Source organism: Crocodylus siamensis, chromosome 4 (assembly GCF_052110815.1).
Source record: "Crocodylus siamensis isolate JL-2025a chromosome 4, ASM5211081v1, whole genome shotgun sequence".
Classification (NCBI taxonomy): Eukaryota; Metazoa; Chordata; order Crocodylia; family Crocodylidae; genus Crocodylus; species Crocodylus siamensis.
Window position 1 is genome coordinate 160,320,018 of NC_143398.1, and position 20,419 is coordinate 160,340,436.

At 53.8% G+C, this 20,419-nt stretch overlaps 1 protein-coding gene across 2 annotated transcripts in view; it reads left to right on the top strand.

Moving 5' to 3' along the window:
• The window catches only part of SRCIN1 (SRC kinase signaling inhibitor 1), a 140,267-nt gene that overhangs the window by 102,720 nt on the left and 17,128 nt on the right, over window positions 1-20,419 (top strand). For both annotated transcript variants that reach the window (XM_090044579.1, XM_090044580.1), the window contains exons 7-17: window positions 277-1,106; window positions 2,488-2,580; window positions 3,753-3,796; window positions 4,611-4,789; window positions 6,649-6,824; window positions 7,474-7,604; window positions 10,423-10,570; window positions 15,342-15,651; window positions 16,790-17,036; window positions 18,604-18,758; window positions 18,864-19,016. In XM_090044579.1, the coding sequence (XP_089900705.1) occupies window positions 277-1,106; window positions 2,488-2,580; window positions 3,753-3,796; window positions 4,611-4,789; window positions 6,649-6,824; window positions 7,474-7,604; window positions 10,423-10,570; window positions 15,342-15,651; window positions 16,790-17,036; window positions 18,604-18,758; window positions 18,864-19,016 (2,466 nt within the window). The remainder of the gene's footprint in view (window positions 1-276; window positions 1,107-2,487; window positions 2,581-3,752; window positions 3,797-4,610; window positions 4,790-6,648; window positions 6,825-7,473; window positions 7,605-10,422; window positions 10,571-15,341; window positions 15,652-16,789; window positions 17,037-18,603; window positions 18,759-18,863; window positions 19,017-20,419) is intronic.

The following is a 20,419-nucleotide window of genomic DNA, read 5'->3' on the forward strand; positions in this document are numbered from 1 at the left end:
TCCACACCTCATGGGGGCTGGTCACATGCAAACAGTGGGCACAGAGCTGGGGAAGGGGAGGGTGGCATTATAGGTTCACAGACACAGTATCCACACACAGCTAGAATTTCTCTACTACCTTAGAAACAGCATCAGCATCCCTGAGTGGGTCTCCAGGCTTGGCTGTAGAAGGCTCCCACCCAACAGTCTCCCAGTGAATCTCTTGGGCAGTGGAAGTGGGACCCGCCTGCAAGGGGCACTGTGGTCACACTGCTTCTTTCTTTCCCATATCCCCAGAGGGAGATGGTCTACACCTCCAGGGAGTCGTCCCCCACCCGTCGGCTCAACAACATGTCCCCCGCCTCCCACCTCACTTCTGGCTCCCCTCCACCTGTGCTCCAGTCTTCCTCCCCCTCCAGGTCCCGCATGTCCTACAGTGGGGGGCGCCCACCCTCCTACGCTGGCAGCCCTGTGCACCATGGGGACCGCCTCTCCAACCTGCCACCTGCCCAGGGTGTCTCACCCAGCCCCAGCGCCATCTTGGAGCGTCGGGACGTCAAGCCAGATGAAGACCTGGCCAGCAAGAACATGGTGCTGGTGAAGAACGAGGGGCTGTATGCTGATCCCTACAGCATGGTACACGAGGGCCGGCTCAGCATCACCTCCACCCAGTCCCTGGCCGGCATGGGTGACCCCTTTGCCTACCCTGGGGGCCTGTACAAGCGGGGTTCAGTCCGCTCCCTCAGCACATATTCAGCCGCAGCCCTGCAGACAGAGTTGGAGGACAGCCTATACAAGCCCAATGCTCCCATCTACAGCGACACTTATGGACCCAGCCTAGGTTTCCGCCTGCCTCCATCCTCCCCACAGAAGATGGCCGATGGCCGGCTAGTGGATGTCCAGCAGGGGCAGAGCCCCCATAGCCCTTACTCAGGGCCCCCTAGCCGATCCTCGCCTGTCCGCCAGTCTTTCCGCAAGGATTCCTGCTCCTCTGTATTCATGGAGAGCCCTGTCAGCAAGCCTCGCAACCCCAGCTCCTCAGGGCCTCCAGACCTGTTTCCAGGCCCTGGGGACCGCCCCCTGTCAGGATTCAGCTCCCCTGTGCCCACCAAGGATACAGAGACAAGGTAAGAGGGGCTGGGGGGGAGTGAGGGAGAGAGAAAGGGCTTGAAGCAGCAGTTTCTCAGCAGGGTGGTGGTGAAGGAGCTGAGATGGGCTTGGCATTAATGGCCAGGATATGTCCCTGTCCCATACAGGAATATGGGAGATGGGGAAACTGAGGCAGGGAACCAGGACGGGGGCTTGCCTGAAGGTCACACAGCCGTCCTGGAGCCCAGGAGTTCTGAGCCATGGGAGGGGGCTCTGACCACTAGACCATCCAGCCCTGTGAGTCTGTGACCATCCTCCAGTGATATGGAGGAAGTAGGGCTCCATGGTTAGTGCAGGAGACCTGGGTTCCAGGGCTGCATAGCACTTCCTTACTTTTTGACTTGGGATGGAACAGCTGGTAGGTTACAGGAGTTTGCACCTGAGGGCCCTGAAACCTCTTGCTTTTGGAGGACATCATTGCAATCCGTGCCACATGCCCTGAGCTCACAGCTTCACGACTGTACAAGACTGCAGGGTGGGAGGCTAAAAAGAGTCTCTCTTCCCCAACCATTTGACCCAAGAGCCAGTGACCCTGTGCTCCAGTGCTACTGGAAGGGGCATAGTCAGGAGGGAAATGGCTGCTATCCTGCTTTACAGGCCTCTCCCTCTGTGCTTGGTCTCTTCAACTCCTCAACACAGGAACAGCCTTAGTGGCTGTTCTCAGGCCAGGAGCTGGGCTGCTGGGGCAGGAGACGCTCATTAAACTGATGTGTGCCATGGAGGAGAGAATACGAGCGTAATGACTTGGAACAGCCAGGGACAGCAGGACAGGGAAAGAGGGAGGGAGGGAGGAGAAAAACAAAGGAACTGCCTTGGTGGCATCAGGAACACAAATGTCTGGGTTCCAAGCTGTGCCAGGGCCTTCAAATAAGCTCCGTGGCTGCTGCAGCCACCCCCGGTCCTTCCAGAGCCCCCAGGAAGGCCAGGCAAGGCTGGCAGGATGAGGCTTTCAGTGGTGGGCTGAGCACGAGTCTCTCACCCAGACAGCACTTAGGAGGGGCAAGTCCATGGCTAGATCCACCTTGGGGGAGTCCGAGTAAAATCTGTGATGTTGTGAGAGGGGAGGGTGGGAAGGACCCTTGAGGCAGGGAGGGAAAGCAAGGGTCAGCTTCTGAGTGGATGTCAGTGGACCCAGATTAAATGACATCATGAGAACTCTGGTGATTTACACTGGAGAAGGCTGGGGCCTGACCCACAGACCCTATAGGAATTCAAGAGGCCAGGGATGGATCTGGAGACAGCATCCTCCTTCAGCATGGTCCAGGACCCCTAGGTCCCTCCCCTCTTAGCCACATGGCAGACATCCAAGACAGGAAGATCCCCTCTGTTGGCTAACACAACCCCCACCCCGCTTTGCAGGGAACGAATGGAGGCCATGGAGAAGCAGATTGCCAGCCTGACGGGGCTGGTGCAGAGTGCGCTGCTTCGGGGCTCCGAGGGCGAGACCCCCAGGTAAGTCACGGCGGAGCAGCAAGATGCTGGGCCCTGCTCTTCTGTGGGGGAGCAGGGGTGACAGGTTCTCACGAAGGCCAGGAGAGCCCCAGTGCCCTGCAGGTGCTTGCCATGAGCTCCATCCCAGCCTGCCCTGCCACAGGGATCCGGGGCTATTTGACAGGAACTCGAGGCTGTTCCGTGGAGGCAGGGGGCAGGGGGGGTTGGCCACACACAGGAAGCCAGAGGTCTTTGAGCCTTACTCCTGCCCTTGCCCCAAGATGGTACCAGAGGAGACCTAACATGTACCATGGATGGGTGGGGCAGCATCCTGAATACAGGGACTGGCAGGGAACAAGGCCTCAGTTCCTGCTGCCTTTGGGGCACCCAGTAGCATAGTGGATGGGCTTGACAGCAGATTGGGGGCAGGTGGGATGCTGGCATGCAGGAACTGAGGACTTGCCATATGGACCAACCCTGAGGTCTGCAAGGTGTTATAACCTCAACCCTGCCTGTTATCAACTACGTTACAGGAAGGTGCAAAGCTCCGTCCAGAGAATAGCTGTGGAATTGCCCGACAGCTGGGGCATGGCCTTCCTAATGCCTCATGAATTTGTGACTAGTTCAGGCCCAAGGGCACCGAAGGACTTAAGGATCTTTCCGTGCGCTGTGTATTGCTGCAGCATGAGTCCTCCTTGTCCTCTGTGGCCTCACTTGGTCCCTGCCCAGCTCTGGGCTGCCAGGCTGTCTTGGAGCAGCTCATAGCCCCCAGTAGACTGGATCCCCAGTGTGCCCACCTCCAGCAGCACAGCAGGGCATTGCTGCAGCTGCAGATAGAATTGGCCCCTACTTCATCACCCCTGTGTGCTGCCAGCCTGGTATTTCACATCCTCAGTGCCAGCAAAAGCCCCCCCGCCCCCAGGTGATATACCGGTGAAGGGAGGGAGGGAAAGCTTCCTCCAGCATCTCCATTGGGTCATGGCTAAGGATGGGGAGGGGATGGCATTGTCAGGGAGGACCCCAGCACGACCCCAGCCCGTCTCATCCCTCTCCAGGCATCTCCTCTCCTGCTTGAGGTTCAGCCTGGTAGCTCCCGCCCTTTCCCAGCTCTCCTGTCCCCTGTGCTGCGGTGGCTTCGGGGCTGGAGATGCCTGTTCTGCACTCACCGAGTACCCCTCTTCTCCTCGTCACAGTGAGAAGATGGAAGCTGCCAATGGAGGGACACCCCCAGCAGCACGTAAGTGATCGGGTGGGAGTGACAGGGGCAGTCTTGAGTTGCTCACGGAGGCACCTTGGGTCCTTGTTGGCTGTGTTGTGCCATGAGCCCCTTCCCTTCTAGGGCTTGCAGAGGGTACTTATAGCTGTCCTTGGCATAGCTAGATCCCAGGGTCTTGTGTCAGAGGGATTTCAGGCTCCAGTCCATAGGGCTGTTTGGGAGAGGCCTCAAGGAGGTTCCCATGGTACAATCTTCCCTAATTCTGTGCCAAGGGCATTTCCTGACTATCCCCACCAAGGAGCATAGGCATTTCCAGCCCAGCACCTGCCCTCCCCTATCCCCCTTCCTGGAGCCACTGGGGTTCCTTACCCCTGTGGGGAATCACCTAAGGAGCAGCTGTACTTGGAGGGTCTCCTGGGTATTTGGTTTCTCGGTACTGTGGCTGGGTCAGTGCCAGATGCTGGGTGGGAGAGTGAGACTCTGGATACCAGAACCACTCCTTTTTAGACCAAAGCCATGCTGATTTTTTAGGGTTGGGAGGCAGAAGCAAGTTCTTTAGAAAGAAGAACAGCAAGGTTTGCCAAAATAATTGTCCTTCCCAGGAGGGTGACTGCTACGAATGGGGCCAGGGCCATGGATACATTGCAGGCCTAGAAGACAATAGAGACTGAGAAGAACCTGTTATGTGCATATAGGTCTTCTCCCCCATAGGGACCCAATGCACTGTGCACATATCAGCATGGGTGGAAGTGCTCTGGACAGAGAGAGAGGGGCATGGAGGGGGGCACTGGAGAATCTATCTGATGGAACTTCCTGCTGGCTTTCTCACTCTCAGCCCCCAGTCGGAGCAATGTGGGCACCCCAGTGCCTGCCCCACCACCCCCTTCCACCACTAGCACACCAGCGGGGCAGCCCACAGCCATCACTCGCCTGCACATGCAGCTGCACCTCCACGACCTGCAGCAGAATGCCAGCGACCTCCGCAACCAGTTGCAGCAGCTGAAGAAATTGCAGGTAGGGGGTGCCTACTGGTATCCCACCCCAGACCAGATCTCCTGGCTCTCCTCTGGGCATATCCAGCTGAGAGGTCCCACTCACCCTGGTGTCCTGCCCTGAAAAGGACTTGGTTATCATTGAGCTCTGTGTCCCGTGGACCAGGCAGAGGAGCTAAAGTGAATGTGGGCTGGAGGAGAAGGTACCCTATAAGTACCCCATAGAAATCCCCACCCCCTAGGGGACAGCTTGCTCTCCAGGTATCAGCCTCTTAGCTGAAATTACCAGCACTGCACCCCCTTCAGAGCTGGAACAACCCTCCAGCAGTCACCGCACAGACCTCCCATAGCCCCAGCCCCGACCAGGGCTGGATGTGAACAGACACCATAGCAGCAGATATCTTGCTGCTCCATGGAGCATCTCCATGCAGTGAACAATGAAGTCCCTTTCCCTGTCCTTTCTGCCATTGAACATCTGACTTTGGCCCAGCCCCTGTGTTCAAGGCGTTATTTGTTTGAGGCTGGATTGGCTATGTCTTGGCTGAAATTTGAGATCCGGGCTAACAAATGCCCATCCTCCCATACCCATGGCATGCCCCCAACCCCACTCTTCCTCCCCTGCCATCGTGTATCCCCATCCACAGCTTCTCTTACTGTCCAGCCCTTCCTGGTGATGGTAGCAAGCCTGGCAGCAGTGAGAGGCCAGATGGCAGCTCCACCACTAAGCCAAGGAGCTCAGGTCCAGGCCCAGCATGGTGCTGGGCTTTTCTTGGACTTGCTCAGCTCCAAAGATAATTAGCAGTGACAAGTTGGTGGGGAGCAGCAGAGATGGGGGAAGGGGGAAAGTCTGGCCAAGCCTACAAGGGCCTGTCTCTATTTGCCTTTTAGGCAAGCTCCCTCAGATCCAGAAACCACTTGGGTCACACCCCCTCATAAAGCTGGGATGAGAACCCAGGTGTTCTGACTCCTGGTACTCTGCTCTGACTGCTGGCTCCTGCAACATGCAGAATGCCTTGCCCTGCCTCTGTGCTGGTCTTGACATTCCCAGCAGGCTGGATGCTCATGCCCATGGGTGGAGCTAAGATTTTGAAAAGGCAGGGATGCAGATGGTGTGGCCCATCAGCACATGAAACAGCACATTTTTCTCCAGTTAAGGAGAAACTAGAAGCTTTACAAATATTCTAGGGGTCTAGTACTATATTATTATGTTTACAATCGAAGAAAAAGTAGATATATTTATTGGAATGTGCACTAATTTGCTAGATTATATATAAAGTTTAAAAAAACACAACACACCAGGAAAAAAAAAGTCCAGTGAGTCAAAAGATATTATGTCATTGGGCCTGTTGTCATTATAATTAAATGCATGTGTCTGTCTTAGATCCATAAAACAAAATCTAGCCTTCCTGAGCATCTTGACAAAGCCTCCAATACTTCAGTGTCAATCATTTCTACACCTGAATTAACTTTACCACACCTGAGTTAAGGGTTTTAGGGAGATCTAAAAACAGTCTGCAGGGCTGGGAAATAGAGATATTAGCAGGAATGGCTACCAGACAGCTAAATTGCAGAAGAAAGGAGAGTTTGAATCGTGGAACATCAGGACTATTACAGAGGAGAGAGGGTCATTAACACCTGCAGAGTAAAGAGAGATCAGCAGGCATGGGGTGGGGGGAGGGGGAGGACAATGAGCCATGAAGTCAATTGATCCTCTCAGCACTGCCAGAATAGAAATGCTGCTGCCCTTCCCAGGCAGTGGTTTTGATGTTTAGGCAGAGCAGGAATTAAAGGAGTGTGCAACTGCACCAATGCACCCCCCCTGGATCTGCCTGTGTTCATGCTTCCCTCTCTCCTTTTCCCCTTCCCTCCCCTGCTCTGCAGCTGCAGAACCAGGAGACAGTGAAGACAATGCTGCGGAGGACGGAGACGGAGATCAGCGTGCGAGTGACAGACACCATGCGCAAGCACGAGGACCCACTGCAGCGCCAGCGCACTCTGGTAGAGGAGGAGCGACTACGCTATCTCAATGAGGAGGAGCTCATCACCCAGCAGCTGAAGTGAGGGGGGCTGGGGTCCGTCTGTCCCAGAGCTGGAAGAGGGCTCCCTGCCTTGTAGAGACACCACTACTCTTATCCCCCTCTAGTTCCTTGCCCCTGCCCCCTGTGACTGAGCAGGGATGGGAATGAAAAGCTGAGGGCCAAGTCCCTGACTGGAGTAAGTCACTGTTGCTGCATTGAATTAAATGGGCAGCACACTCAGCAGGTGTACATCAGCCCTGTCCAACTGCACACAGCAAGCCAGGTTCCCAGCTGGTGTAAATTGACACTGCTCAATAGAAGGTGAGACTCCAACCAGTAGAAATGAGCCCAACTCTGCTGACATCAGTGGTGGAGCCCCAGCACCCTCCGCCTGCAGGCATGAACCAGCCAGTTTAGGTCCAATGGGAGGATAGGACATGGGCTCTCATCTTCTGCACTGGTGCGTGGTTCTGGATTGCTGCATGAGCTGTTACCAGACCTTGCATGTGCAACCCTGAAACCTTCACACCAGCTGTGCAAAGATGCCCTTTTGCACGTACATCAAGACCCAGCCCCAGCTACTCTCCAGTAAGGCAGATATGCAGTGGTACCCAGGTGCCCCTCACCTGCCCAGTGTCCCCAACCCAGAGAAGAGGGGGCCTGACCTCCCTGCCACCTATGTTTGCAGTGACTTGGAGAAGTCCGTGGAGCGGATCCAGAAAGACCTGGCTCACAATCACCGGCTCATCCCTGTGCAGGAGCTGGAGGAGAAGGCCCTGGTGCTGAAGCAGCTGGGGGAGACACTGACAGAACTGAAGGGTGAGAGGGGCAGTGGGGAGGAGATAGAACCAAGAGGGAGCCTGGGGGTGCCCAGATGTGCCTGGGATTGGTGTGGAGAGGGGAGGGAAACCTTACACACTCTGAAAACACACTCATGTGCACTGCTCCCTAGGATGTGTGCAGAGGGAGCAAGATTTGCTCTCAAGTGCAGTGAGGCATTAGTTTATGTTCTGAGCACTGCAGGAGTGTGTATGCTGTGTGTGGCCTGCGTTTGCAGGTATTCAGATTATATGTCTCCTTCCTGTTTGCATGTGGTCAGGGTCATGTGGTGTCTGCATGTTTGAATGGCATGTTGCCTGCATGTTCTCATGTGTTTGTATGGATTCTGGTTGCATGCTTGCGTGTGTTTGGTTTTTATTGTCTGTGTGTTCCTGTAGTTGGGGTTGCATGGTGCATGTAGGTTTGTCTGTATTCAGTTTACATGTTTCAAACATGACTGTGTGTAGCTGTTTGTATGTGTTGCATGTTCCCAGCATGTTTGCATGGATATGGTTTGCATATTGTCTGTGTATTTGTGTGTGTTTGCATGTATTTTGGTATGTTTCCTGTGTGTTTTCATATATTTGAGTTTGTTGTCCAGCATGTTTGCATGTGCATTCATATCCTTTAGGTCACGTTTTCAACATGTTTGCACGTATTGGGTTACAGGTTGCATGAGCGTTGTGTGCATTTGCATGTAGTCTGGTTATACATTTTTTGTATGTTTGCCTGTGTTTGCATATATTTGGGTTCCATGTTTCCAACATGTTTGCATGTATTTGTGGTGTCTGTTGCTTGCATGGGTTCTGATTGCATGTTCCTCATGTGGCTGCATGTAGCCACGTTACACATTGCTCACGCACCTTTTTTTTAATTAAAATATATTTCTATATATATAGAGAGAGTTATATTTATACATCCTCTGTCATAAGCTTTCCATCACACATCCTAAAAACACATTAAGAAACCCATGCTTCCCATTACAATAAACGCACCCACTCCCCTGGACCTCTGTGCACCCACTCTCCACCCTCACCTACCCAAATCACAGTCCTTTAGTCCAAACCCCAATTTGTGGTTTACATTCTCATTTCATTCACTGTCCTTGTTGCTGTTGTTGTCTCTGTCACTTCTGCTGCTGCTGATCCTGTTGTAGTCCTTCTTGCTGTCTCTAGGTCCAGTTGCATCTCTCTCCTCTTTGTTCTCTGCTCATTCTTCCATGTGTCCAGGCTACATGTGGCCTGTGTACTGCCTGCAGTCCGGTTGCATGTGCATGCTGCCAATATGTTTGTGGCTTTCCCACATGATGCTGAGCACAGCCGTGTCCTTGGTTGCTCTGCTCGCTGTCAGATTGAGTTTGAGAGACTCTGCCCAAGTGAATTTGACAGCTCGCAGGTTGCTCATAGCCTCAGCTTCCTCCTCCCCCATGGGGCTGTGCCTGGAGGCACCTCCTCCCTCACACTGTATATTTTATTTTGCTGTTCCCTGCAATCTCCCATTGCTGAGCTAAACACCTCCCCCCCATCCAGCCAGCAGACGCCCTGCGCCTCAACTGAAAGTGGCAGAGGGCCTACTTCCCAGCGCCAGGCCAGATGGGAAGTGATGATGCAGCAAGAGCTGTGGAGATGTGAAGGCAGGACAAGGCAGGCAGAGTGGAAGTGTGGGGACTCCCCCAGGGCATGGGAGCATCTGAGCATCCCTGTGGCCTCTAGAGTCTAGAGCAGCGGTTCTTAACCTTTTTTGTACCAGCACCCACTTGTAAACATCAGTGGCCAGTTCTGACCAGCTGTCCCTCATGCCCAGGTCCCAGTGCCCCAGTGTGTAGGGCAGTGGGGGGGCATACAAGGCAGAGAGTCTCTGGCAGGCTGGAACTCTGACAGCCTGCAAGGGAAAAGCCATGGTTTCCCACATTTTTCTCATTTTTAAGTTTGTTGATCCGTTTTTCCAACCCTTTCACATATTCTTGTGACCTGCTTTTGGGTTGCAACCCACGGGTTGAGAAACACTGGTCTAGACGACTCAGGGAGAGCCACCCCTGCCCAGCAGACACAGCTGCCAGTCTGATGGGGGGCAGTAGAAGAAGCATAGGGCTTAGAGCCAGGAGCCCCCAATGACTCACTGCACATCCTTGGTTTAGGGCAGTTTCCCAGGTAAAAGTTTGAACCCCAAATGATGGTACGGTCTTGTGAGGGCCAGGCCAGGGGCCCTCATATGCCAGGCTGTGGGTGGGGAAGGATGAAAGGGGGGGCCAGCAGAGGTGGGGAGAGACAGGGAGCAGGTTTAGGCAACGAGGCACGGAGGGAGCCTTTTTTCTGCAAAACTGAAGGACTGGCACTAACCGCTGGAGCCAAAGAGCTCATCCCAGGGGGCACTGCTGCTGGGTAGTGTGGGAACAGGGTGCTGCATGTATGCTATGTGCCTGAGGTCAAGTCTGAGTGTGTGAGGGGCTGGAGAGTCTGTGACAGGCTGTGTGTGCCAATTGAAGGAGCAAGGGGAAGACTGTTGTGCCAACATGGTGGGGCAGTGTGGACACTGGCTGTGTACACCCATGGACTAGTGATGCAGCAAGCACCGTGCTGTTTGTGAGCTGCTTTGTCTGCAATCACAAAGGGACCATCTCTTAGGAAGGGCAGGAGAGCTTCCCCTATGCTCTGCCAGCAGTGCCAGGCAGGACTGGCCCACAAGCCTGGGGAGACAGGAGCTTCTCTTTTTCCCCAGGATCTAGTGGGGGTTCAGTCTGGACACTCCCTTCCTGGCCTCACTGCTGCCCTGGCTTTGCCTTAACCCTGCTTGTTTCAACCCACGCCCCTTCCCACAGCTCAGTTCCCCAGCCTGCAAAGTAAGATGCGTGTGGTGCTGCGAGTGGAGGTGGAAGCTGTGAAATTCCTCAAGGAAGAGCCCAACCGCCTGGATGGACTGCTGAAACGCTGCAAGACTGTGACAGATACCCTGGCCCAGATCCGCAGGTGAGCCCCTCCCAACCCAGGCCTGCAAGGCAATATCCCCACCTTTCCCCATTATCATGCCCTGCCACCTGATCCATCTGTCCTTCCCTCCCAGGGGCAGGTCAGAGCCCCTGCTGCTGGCCTCCTCTCCCTGAGCAGGTGGAGTCCTAGTCCTCCTCTGCCAGCAAGGCTGTTCTTGATCATCTTATGCAGAAAACTGCTCTGATGCCTGAAAGGAGACCCTATCACCATCCATAAAACTGTTCTACCTTCCTCCTCTCATGTCCCTCCTTAATGCCTTCCTGTGGCACAGTGCCTACCAACCATGAGTCAACTGGTGGGCTGAGAGCCCCAGTGTCACCCCAGTCAGAGCCAAACTACTGTTACGTTGTGCTCCCCGCCTTGAGGGCCCCCGGTGCCTGGTGTTGTATATAACCTGTTGTTCCTCTGTGTTCTGTCTTGGTCAGTATAATTTCATAGATTTCATAGATTTCATAGACATTAGGGCTGGAAGGGACCTCGGGAGATCCTCGAGTCCAGCCCCCTGCCCAAAGGGCAGGAAGTCAGCTGGGGTCATACGATCCCAGCAAGATAAGCATCCAATTTACTCTTGAAGGTGTTCAATGTAGGTGCTTGAACCACCTCCGCTGGCAGACTGTTCCAGACCTTGGGGGCTCGGACAGTAAAGAAATTCTTCCTTATGTCCGGCCTGAAATGGTCTTGCAGGAGTTTGTGACCGTTCGACCTCGTCATGCCTTGGGGCGCTCTGGTGAACAAACGTTCCCCCAGATCCTGGTGGTCACCCTTGATAAACTTATAGGTGGCCATCAGATCACCCCTGAGCCTACGCTTTTCCAGGCTAAAGAGTCCCATGGCTCTCAGCCTGTCATCGTAAGATCTGTTTTCCTGACCTCTGATCATGTGGCTCTCCTCTGGACTCTCTCAAGCTTCTCCACATCCTTTTTGAATTGTGGAGCCCAAAACTGGACGCAGTACTCCAGCTGCGGCCTCACCAAGGCCGAGTACAAGGGGAGAATGACGTCCCGGGATTTGCTCAAGAAGCATCTATGGATGCAAGCCAGCGTTTTGGTCGCTTTACTAGCCACAGCATCGCATTGCAGGCTCATGTTCATCTTGTGGTCAATGATGACCCCCAAGTCTCTTTCTTCTGTAGTGCTATCCAACGTAGCACTGCCGAGCCTATAAGGGTGCTTCAGGTTTTTCCTCCCAAGGTGGAGAACCTTGCATTTTTCAGTGTTAAACACCATGAGGTTCTCGTCTGCCCATTTGCTGAGCTAGTCCAGGTCAGCCTGGATCACCCGCCTATCTTCTGGCATGGATGCTTTGCCCCAAAGTTTGGTGTCATCGGCGAACTTAGCCAGTCCACTCCTGACTCCAATGTCCACATCATTAATGAAGATGTTGAACAGTATGGGTCCCAGGACAGAGCCTTGAGGGACCCCACTGGTGACAGGGCACCACGATGAGTGACTGCCATCAATTACAACCCTCTGGGTCCGACCACGGAGCCAGTTTCCCAGCCAGCGGATCGTGGTGGAGCCAAGGCCACAACTGGGCAGTTTGGCCAAGAGGTGATCATGGGATACCAAATCAAAAGCTTTTTTGAAGTCAAGATATATGACATCAATCTCTTCTCCCTTGTCCAGGTGATAGGTCACCTGGTCATAGAAGGAAATGAGATTGGTCAAACAAGACCTACCCGCAACAGACCCGTGCTCGCTATCCCTTAGGATGTTAGCCTGGGCCAGTCCCTCAAGGATGGCCTCCTTAATAAACTTTTCTAAGATCTTCCCCAGGATAGAAGTCAGGCTAATGGGCCTGTAGTTAGCCGGATCCACTCTCCCCCCTTTCTTGAAGATCGGCACCACAATGGCCTTCTTCCAGTCTTCGGGCACTACACCAGAGCGCCAGGAGTTTTCACAGATCTGTGCCAGGGGCTGGGCTATGACGCTCGCCAGCTCCTTGAGTACCCTGGGGTGCAGATTGTCAGGGCCAGCTGACTTGAAGGTATCCAGCTTCTTAAGGTGTTCCTTCACGAGGTCAGCATTTATGGAGGGTAGGGGATCCCCATCACCCGGATCTCCCTGTCCCATAGCAGGCATGGGCGTCCCATGGGACTGATGAAAGACTGACGCAAAGTACCTATTTAATAGGCTGGCTTTTTCCTGGGCGTCAGTTGTCAGTTGCCCCATCTGGTTTAGCAGAGGTCCAACATTGCCCTTGCTTTTCCTCGCTCCCCACGTATCTGAAAAAGGACTTTTTGTTGTCCTTGATGCTTGAAGCTAGTTGGAGTTCAGCTGCAGCCTTGGCTTTCCTGGTTTGCTCCCTGCAGGACCAGACCAGCGCAGAATAATCCTCCTTGGAGGTGAATCCCATCCTCCATGCTTTGTAGGCTTTCCTTTTTAGCTGCAGGAGGTCTGCTAGGTCCCTGGGGAGCCAGAGGGGCTGCTGTGCCTTCTTGCTGCCTTTCCTCCGTGTTGGAATAGACTTAGCTTGTGCACTGAGGATCGCTTCCTTGAGAAGCAACCACTCTTCTTGAACTCCCATCTCCCTGGGGTCATGGTCCCTGAGGGCCTGACCGACTAGCCTCTTGAGCTTGTCAAAGTCGGCTTTTCTGAAGTCAAGGATTTCTGTGTTGCTGACTGATTTGCCAGCTTTACAGTGGATGGTGAAGGTGATCAGCTCGTGGTTGCTGTCACCCAGCTTCCCATCGATCACTAGGTTGCCGATTAGGTCGTCCCCCGTAGCCAGTACCAGGTCAGGCAGTGCTTTGCCTCTCGTTGGCCCATAGACTTCTTGAGTCAGGTAGAGGTCATCCACGCATGAGAGAAAGCTTTGCGACCGCTCGGATTTTGCTGAGTGATCTTCCCACGAGATGTCCGGGTAATTGAAGTCACCCATGACAACCAAGGTCCTGGAGCAAGCCGCCTCAGTCAGTTCCCGGGCGAACTCCTGGTCAAGCTCAGGACTTTGAGTGGGAGGTCTGTAGTAGACTCCCACCGTTGTGTCCTCTGTGCCGTATTCCCCATGAATTTTTACCCAGAGGGTCTCTAGCTGTCCATGCTGGTCGCCAACATCAGCTTGTGTATGAGGGCTGTGTCAGAGGGGCTGTCTGTGCTGGTGCTGCTGGTGCTGCTGCAGTCATTGTGTTCTCTTGGAGACCTCAGTGTTATACAAAGAATGACAACAAAGGCTGGTTCAGTGGCAAAGGCTTGGCTAGGTCTGTTACCAACTCACTAACACACCTGTCTAAAGGGTTACAAGGTGTTAGCCTTGGATGCTTGTGGTAAGACAGAAGCACAACTCAGGAATAGTGTCTCCTAGGCCTAGTGAAATTGCTGAAGATTTCCAGTCCTCCATGGATCAAGCAGTTCTGTTTACATCATACATTTACATAACAAACATTAACATCTCTTGCCAAATTTCCCTAATCCCCAGACCTCCTGGTCATTATCAGGTATGTTCTAGACTCTTTGGTATCACTCTTATCAATCAGCCTGAACAATCAACCTGAACACTTGACTGTCTGGCAAGCCTGTTTCCATAGGCTGAAAACAGAAGTCATCTTTGTGTCTTCATAAAAACGTTTATGGGAGCACAGAGCAAAAGCCAGCAGAGATCCATACCCTTTGTCATGCCACAGATGCCCGACTTTGTGGCCACGACAAAAGATAGTATAAACGTGTTCTGCTTTTTGCAGTGGGCTTCTGCTTGCTTTATGGCAGAGGAGTGCAAGCAGTCTGGAGCTGCCCATGCTCTCCAGCCATCCCAGGCAGGCACTCTCAGGGCTTTAGAGGTCTGATCTTGTCATAGGAATTCACCTACAGGGGTAGTTTCAGGCCCCCCCACCATTTGCAAAGGCAAGCTCTGGAAATCCCCTGGCAGAGGATTCTCTAGGCATGTGTGTCACACTGCCACACGTCGAGTCAGTTCCCCATTTGAAGTTGCCCTGCAGGATTGGGCCCAAGAGCAGCAGGGGCCCAACTCTGTGGGACAACAGGTGACATCTGTGTTGCCCAGTAAGGCAGATCATCTGTGTATTTTTCTTTGGTTAAAAATAAACTAGAAGTTTTACTAATAACACTAGGGGACTGTATTATTCACTAAGATTGAAGCAAAAACAAATATAACTTCATTGAAATGAGTTAAAAATAATTTGCAGGGCTGTGAAATAGGAGCTTCATAACCAGGAGCAGCTAAGAGGCAGCAGAATTGCAAAAGAAAGGATAGCTTGGTTGATGGAACATCAAGACCATTAAAAAGAGTGGGTTGTTAACATCCATGGAATGAGGTGTTTAGAAGGGATTAGGTAGATTACAATGAGCCATGAAGTCAATTCACTCCCTTAGCACTGCCTGACTAGAAATCCTGCTGCTACTACTAGGCAGTTGGTTCTAATCAACAGGAATCAAAGTGGGGGAGTGCAAATGCACCAGTGCACCCCGTTCTGTATCTGCCTCTGTATGCAGCACTGGTAGCTTCACTTAATAAGGTTGCCCGGCAGTTCCCATGATAAACCCCTTATTTTTGACTGGGGGTGATCAAGAAACTAAGGCAAAGAAAAATGCAAACTGCCCCCTGTCAACCAGATTGCCAGCTTTAGCCTGTGTGGAAGGAACATTCCAAGCATCATCCTCAGGCTGCTTTCTTTTCTTTTAAAAATGATTAAAACAACAGGTTATATAATCTGTTCCACTGTCCCCTATACCCACTCACCCACCCTGGTGCCAGCCACACACAGTAACCTTTGATATCTCTGTTCCTTTGGTAGACAAGTGGATGAGGGACTGTGGACTTCTCCCAACAACCTCAGCCAATCCCCAAAGAAGATGCCACCAGAGACTGATTTCACCAAGGGCTTGGATCTGGAGATGCCCATCAGTCCCCCAGTGAATTTCCATGACCTGACTGCCTCTGTTGATGGATTGGGCATGCCTGGCTTTGGACAGAGCGCCATGCCACCCCAGCCCCCCTGCAAGAGCAATAACCCCTCCCAAGTTCCAGAGATGGTGCCTGCCAAGACCCAGACAGGCCCTGAGACCCCCAGCAAGAAGAGCGCAGACAAAGCTGTGTCTGTAGAGGTGAGAGCCCGGTGCTCCCACTGCATTGCCTGCTATGCCATGCACATGAGTGGGGAGGCTTAACAAAGGGTTCAGCTCTGAGCTGTCCATACCTGGGGGCCCTGGCTGCTACAGACAGAGAATTATACAGCCCTCGCTTTGATCACTGCAGTGTTTGAATAAGCCCTATCACTATGGGGATGAGCCCATAGGGTAGGCTGCCTCCCTGTGGAGCCCCAAGAGGAGCAGCTGTCAGCTTTTCTGCTCTCATGGTAGTTGCCTGCTGTGTTGCAGGGGCAAAGAGGAGAGAACCTGTCTCCTTGATTACCCTCTGCCCTGCTTAGCTGCAGGAACTCCAGGAGCAGCAGGATCAGGGCACTGCTATCTGCCTGGGCTTAGGAGAGCTCCCCCACCAGGTGCCCAAAGCAGCCTGGGGCTGCTTCAAATGTATGTTGGGTGGGTCCAACCACACAGGGATAGCAAAGTGGAGAAGACGTGTCCCTGAATACTGCTTGTGGCCCCCAGGCCCTTTCACAATGAAATGTTTGGCCCCAGGACCAGAGAGGTTGGATAGCACTGGACTGAGCTTTAATCACAGAGTCTGTCTGTGGGAGGGGAGTCTGGCTTAGAGGTTCAAGCGTTTGGAAACTGGGGAATTAGGACCGGGTTCCAAGACAAGCTCTGGAGAGGACACAGCAGGCCAGTGAGCAGGACTCCTGGGTTCCATACGCAACTCTGGGAGGGGAAGGTGATCAGAGCAAAGTGAACAAAGAGGCAGAAGCCTTGGTTTCCATCCTAACCTCCAGTTACACTAGGAAGTCGTCGTCATCCTTCCATGCCTTGGTTTCCCCAGAGAAGTTCCCCACCTCTGCACAGAAGGATTTTCCTGGGTCAGGAGGTCTGAGGCACCTGCAGTCTCATTCATTGTAAGTCACACACAGCAGGGCTGTCTCCAGCCTGGCAGAGAGCTCCTTGGGCAGTCCAGACAGTGCCAGTCTACGCTCAAGCCTCACACCCTCAGCCCTTCCCAGACCCGTCCCATGGGGCAGGCCTTTGGAGCTGAGGTCAGACCATGGAGGGCTGCAGCAGGGCTGGAGATGGCTTCTGCTGCCAATGGGACCCTGCTCAGGCTGCAGCCAGCTCTGCTCTCTGCCTGCAGGCTGCAGAGCGGGACTGGGAGGAGAAGAGGGCAGCGCTGACCCAGTACAGTGCCAAGGACATTAACCGTCTCCTGGAGGAGACACAGGCTGAGCTCATGAAAGCCATCCCTGACCTGGACTTCGCGGCCAAGCACAAGCAGGGCTCCGGCAGCACCGCCTCTACCCCCGAGCACAAGGCATCCAAACCGCAGCACACACAGAAAACCACAGGTGGCAAAGTCGACCCCAATGGCCGCAGGGGATCAGGTAGGGGGCGGGGAGGGACGTGGGGAGGGGGTGGGATGAGGGAACAGCAAGGAAGTCCAACCAGCAGGGGCATGAGGCAGGGATGTCCTCCATTTCTGCCCCCTGGCCATCCCCCCTTAGGTGGAGGCCATGCACGCTTTAGCCTGTTTGCTACCCCACAGCCAGGATGCCTAGCTTGAGTTCCTAGGTCTGGGAGGGGACTTTGTGGTAGTGGTGGAAGTCAGGCCTTCTGCATTTCTTTCCAATGGTGGGAGGGAATTACAGTCAAGTGGGATAGACTGAGATCTGATAAGGGGCTCAGAAGCAGGATTCTTGCCCTAGAAGAGGCATGGAGGTCTGGTGATTCTGCTAGAGGAAGGGTGGGCTGCCAGTCTCTGCAGGGCCAATGGCCATGATGAGTGCTGGCATTCTGGCATTAGCAGATCTGCAGCCTTGCTCTCCCTCTTACCATCCTTGCAGGTAAAGCTTACTCTTACCTCTGTACTGCCACCTGGTAGGCAAGCTTGCTTCCTGGTAGACAAAATGTGTAAGCCTAGTCATTGCTCACAGGCCCTTACACTGGATGGATTGGCTTCGGGAGACTAGAATGCATCTTAGGGAGTTTTCTTGCTCCATTTGTGAAGGGTCCTGGGAGCAGGGTCTTTGTCCAGGGTAGGAAAACTGCACTTGTTCTCCATATCTTGTCAGGAGGTTCCCTATGCTGCACCTCTTCCCTGTACCACGGGTTGAATTGTATTACTCAAGAGGCTGCTAGTGCCCTCAAGAACCCATCCTGCACTTCCAACAAGGTCCTTGGCTCCCTCCATGACTGTCAGGGGTGCTGAGTATCTTACAGGGTTGCGTTATCCCTGCCTGAAAGAGGTGCCTGCTGTCTCAGCACCAGGTCCCTGCCAAGCAGTATGCTCGTTAATCAGGCAACACTGATCCACATGTATGGCCAACCATGCCCTGGGGTGTCACAAACCAGGTTGTCACCTACATGGGCAGTCAGAGCTGCAAGCAATGGGAGCATGCTCCAGGATACTGGCCCATCTCATTGCACTTATCCTTTTCCTAATCCAGGGCTATTTAACTGGTGGCCCACATGCTTCATGCAGCCTGTGAGGGGTTAAATTGTGACCCCAGGCTCCTGCCAGCTGCCACTTTCCCCATCTCCCATTCAGCTTTTGCTGCTTACCCCCACCCCAGGGGCCAGAGCAGGCCATAGCAGCCAGAAGAGGGTGGCCCTGCAGGTGTGCGATACAGTGGGGAAGCATGCAGGTGCACATTGCAGTGTGTTGGCACCCAAGCAATGGAGTCAGAGGGAAGGGCAACTGCATGGTGTATGGCTCAGGGAGCCTGAGACTCACTCTGGTGCAGCCTGTAACCATGCAGACAGCCCTGCCCTAACCCAAGACATAGTGCCCCTGAAAGGCATTGCCTTGTGCCCAGGCTTTCCTTGCATCCAGGGCACTGGCACAATCATGGTAAATGCCAGTGCTGGGTTTGAGCTGAATTATGAGTCCTAGGAGTGCCTCCACAGAGAAGGGAAAGGCCTGGTTTCCTGACAGCCCTGTTGTTTCCCTAGATGAGCTGACAGTCCCCAGATACCGGACTGAGAAGCCCTCAAAATCCCCCCCCCCTCCCCCACCTCGTCGGAGCTTTCCTTCGTCCCATGGGCTCACCACCACCCGCAGTGGTGAGGTCATCATCACAAGCAAGAAAGAGTCCAGCTTCATGAAGGTATGGAACGGGTACTCTGGGGCGGGGCTGGGTATGGGGCTCAGAGACCCTGGGAGCCCTAGAGCCCTGACAGACCCATCACGTCTCCTGCTGTTGCACTTGCAGAAGGCAGAATCAGAGGAGCTAGAGACCCAGAAGCCCCAGGTGAAGCTGAGGCGAACGGTGTCAGAGGTGGCCAGGCCTGCATCCACCCCACCCATCATCGCCTCCGCCATCAAGGATGACGACGATGAGGACCGGATCATTGCTGAGCTAGAGGTGGGTGCAGGGGCGAGGGGCAGCCAAGGGGGGAGTGCCAGGCCAGGGCTCAGGGGGGTACACTAGGAACCTAGTCCAGGACCACTCACATTCCCTGAAGTGCCCAGGGGACGGTTCTGCTCTGTCTCAGTGAGGTCAGGCTCAGGCCTCTTTCCCTGGATGCATGCAAAGAAAGGCTTCCTCCTCCAGGGAGACTCAGGAAGTGCTTTCTCTTCTCTCTACAGCCAAACTTCTTTAGAGGGGTCTCGTGTATCATCTGTGCTCCTCACTCCAGCTCCACTTTGTGGAAGGGGACAATGAACAGAGCTGGCATTGTCTCATTATGCTTTCCCAGGGACCAGCAGGCTAGATAGTTTGGGCACTTGGCTCTAGCAGTGACTCCAGCCCCACAGCACTTCAGACCAGCCTTGAGAATTATCTTCTAAGCCCCTTCAAGGCCCAGGTTGAGATTTTGGGGTTCCCTCTGTCCCAAGCTGGGATGAGAATGCTGAGCACCAAGGGACACTAAGAAACTCCATTCTGAGGCCGTCATGGTGGGACCCGAAATCGCCCAGAACCCTGTTCCTGTCCTGTGTCTAGTGGACAGTGTTGAGGGCTGTGGGGCTTGTGCCCATTCTGCTGGTCGCTGCTAGTTGTTTACGATTTTCTTTGAGCTCCTTTGAACTCCTTCATGGCTAATTAACTGAGAGATTATGCCTCTTGGTACATCACGTGAGCCACACAGAGCACTGAGTTTGGGTCCAGCCCTATCTACAAAAAGCTTGTGAGGCCAACCTGCTGGCGATTTGAATGTGGTATATTGGTCAGGTCACAACCTTGGTAGCAAAAAAGTGCCCCATCTTGCAATTTGAGCTGTGGGGACCCTGTGCCATGCTTAGTACTTTGCAAACCCTGCTGATGTCTAGGGGGCAGGCAGCTTCCCTTGTACGATCCCCCATTCCCTGGGGAAGAGCTGTGAGGCTCAGTGTGTGTGTATGTACGTGCAGTGAACGCTTGTGTGTATGTGTGGTGGGGGTGGGTCACCTCAGGGGAGCAGAGAGAGACGCAATCCCACAGCTGGATTCTGAACTGTTTCTTTAACACACGCGCCACTAAAAACACCCATTGCTCTGCCTGCCGCTGACAGGCTGGCATCAGCACTTCAGCCCCATGCCTCTCTGCTTAGCTGGGCGAGGGCAGGACCAGGGCAGGTGTTTTTCTCCAGAGGCCTCACTGTGTTTTCTCTGTCCCCGTCCCATCGTGTTTGACTCCCTAGGTGTTTCAGAGAAGCTCTGCCTCCCCATTCATTCCCAAGTTCCGCTGCGATCAGCTCGCGGCTGCCGTCTCTACTGGTACCGCGGACTTGTGGCCCAATGGGGCCACTGTTGCAGGCGAAGGATGGAAGGTAACAGCTTGTGCCTGAT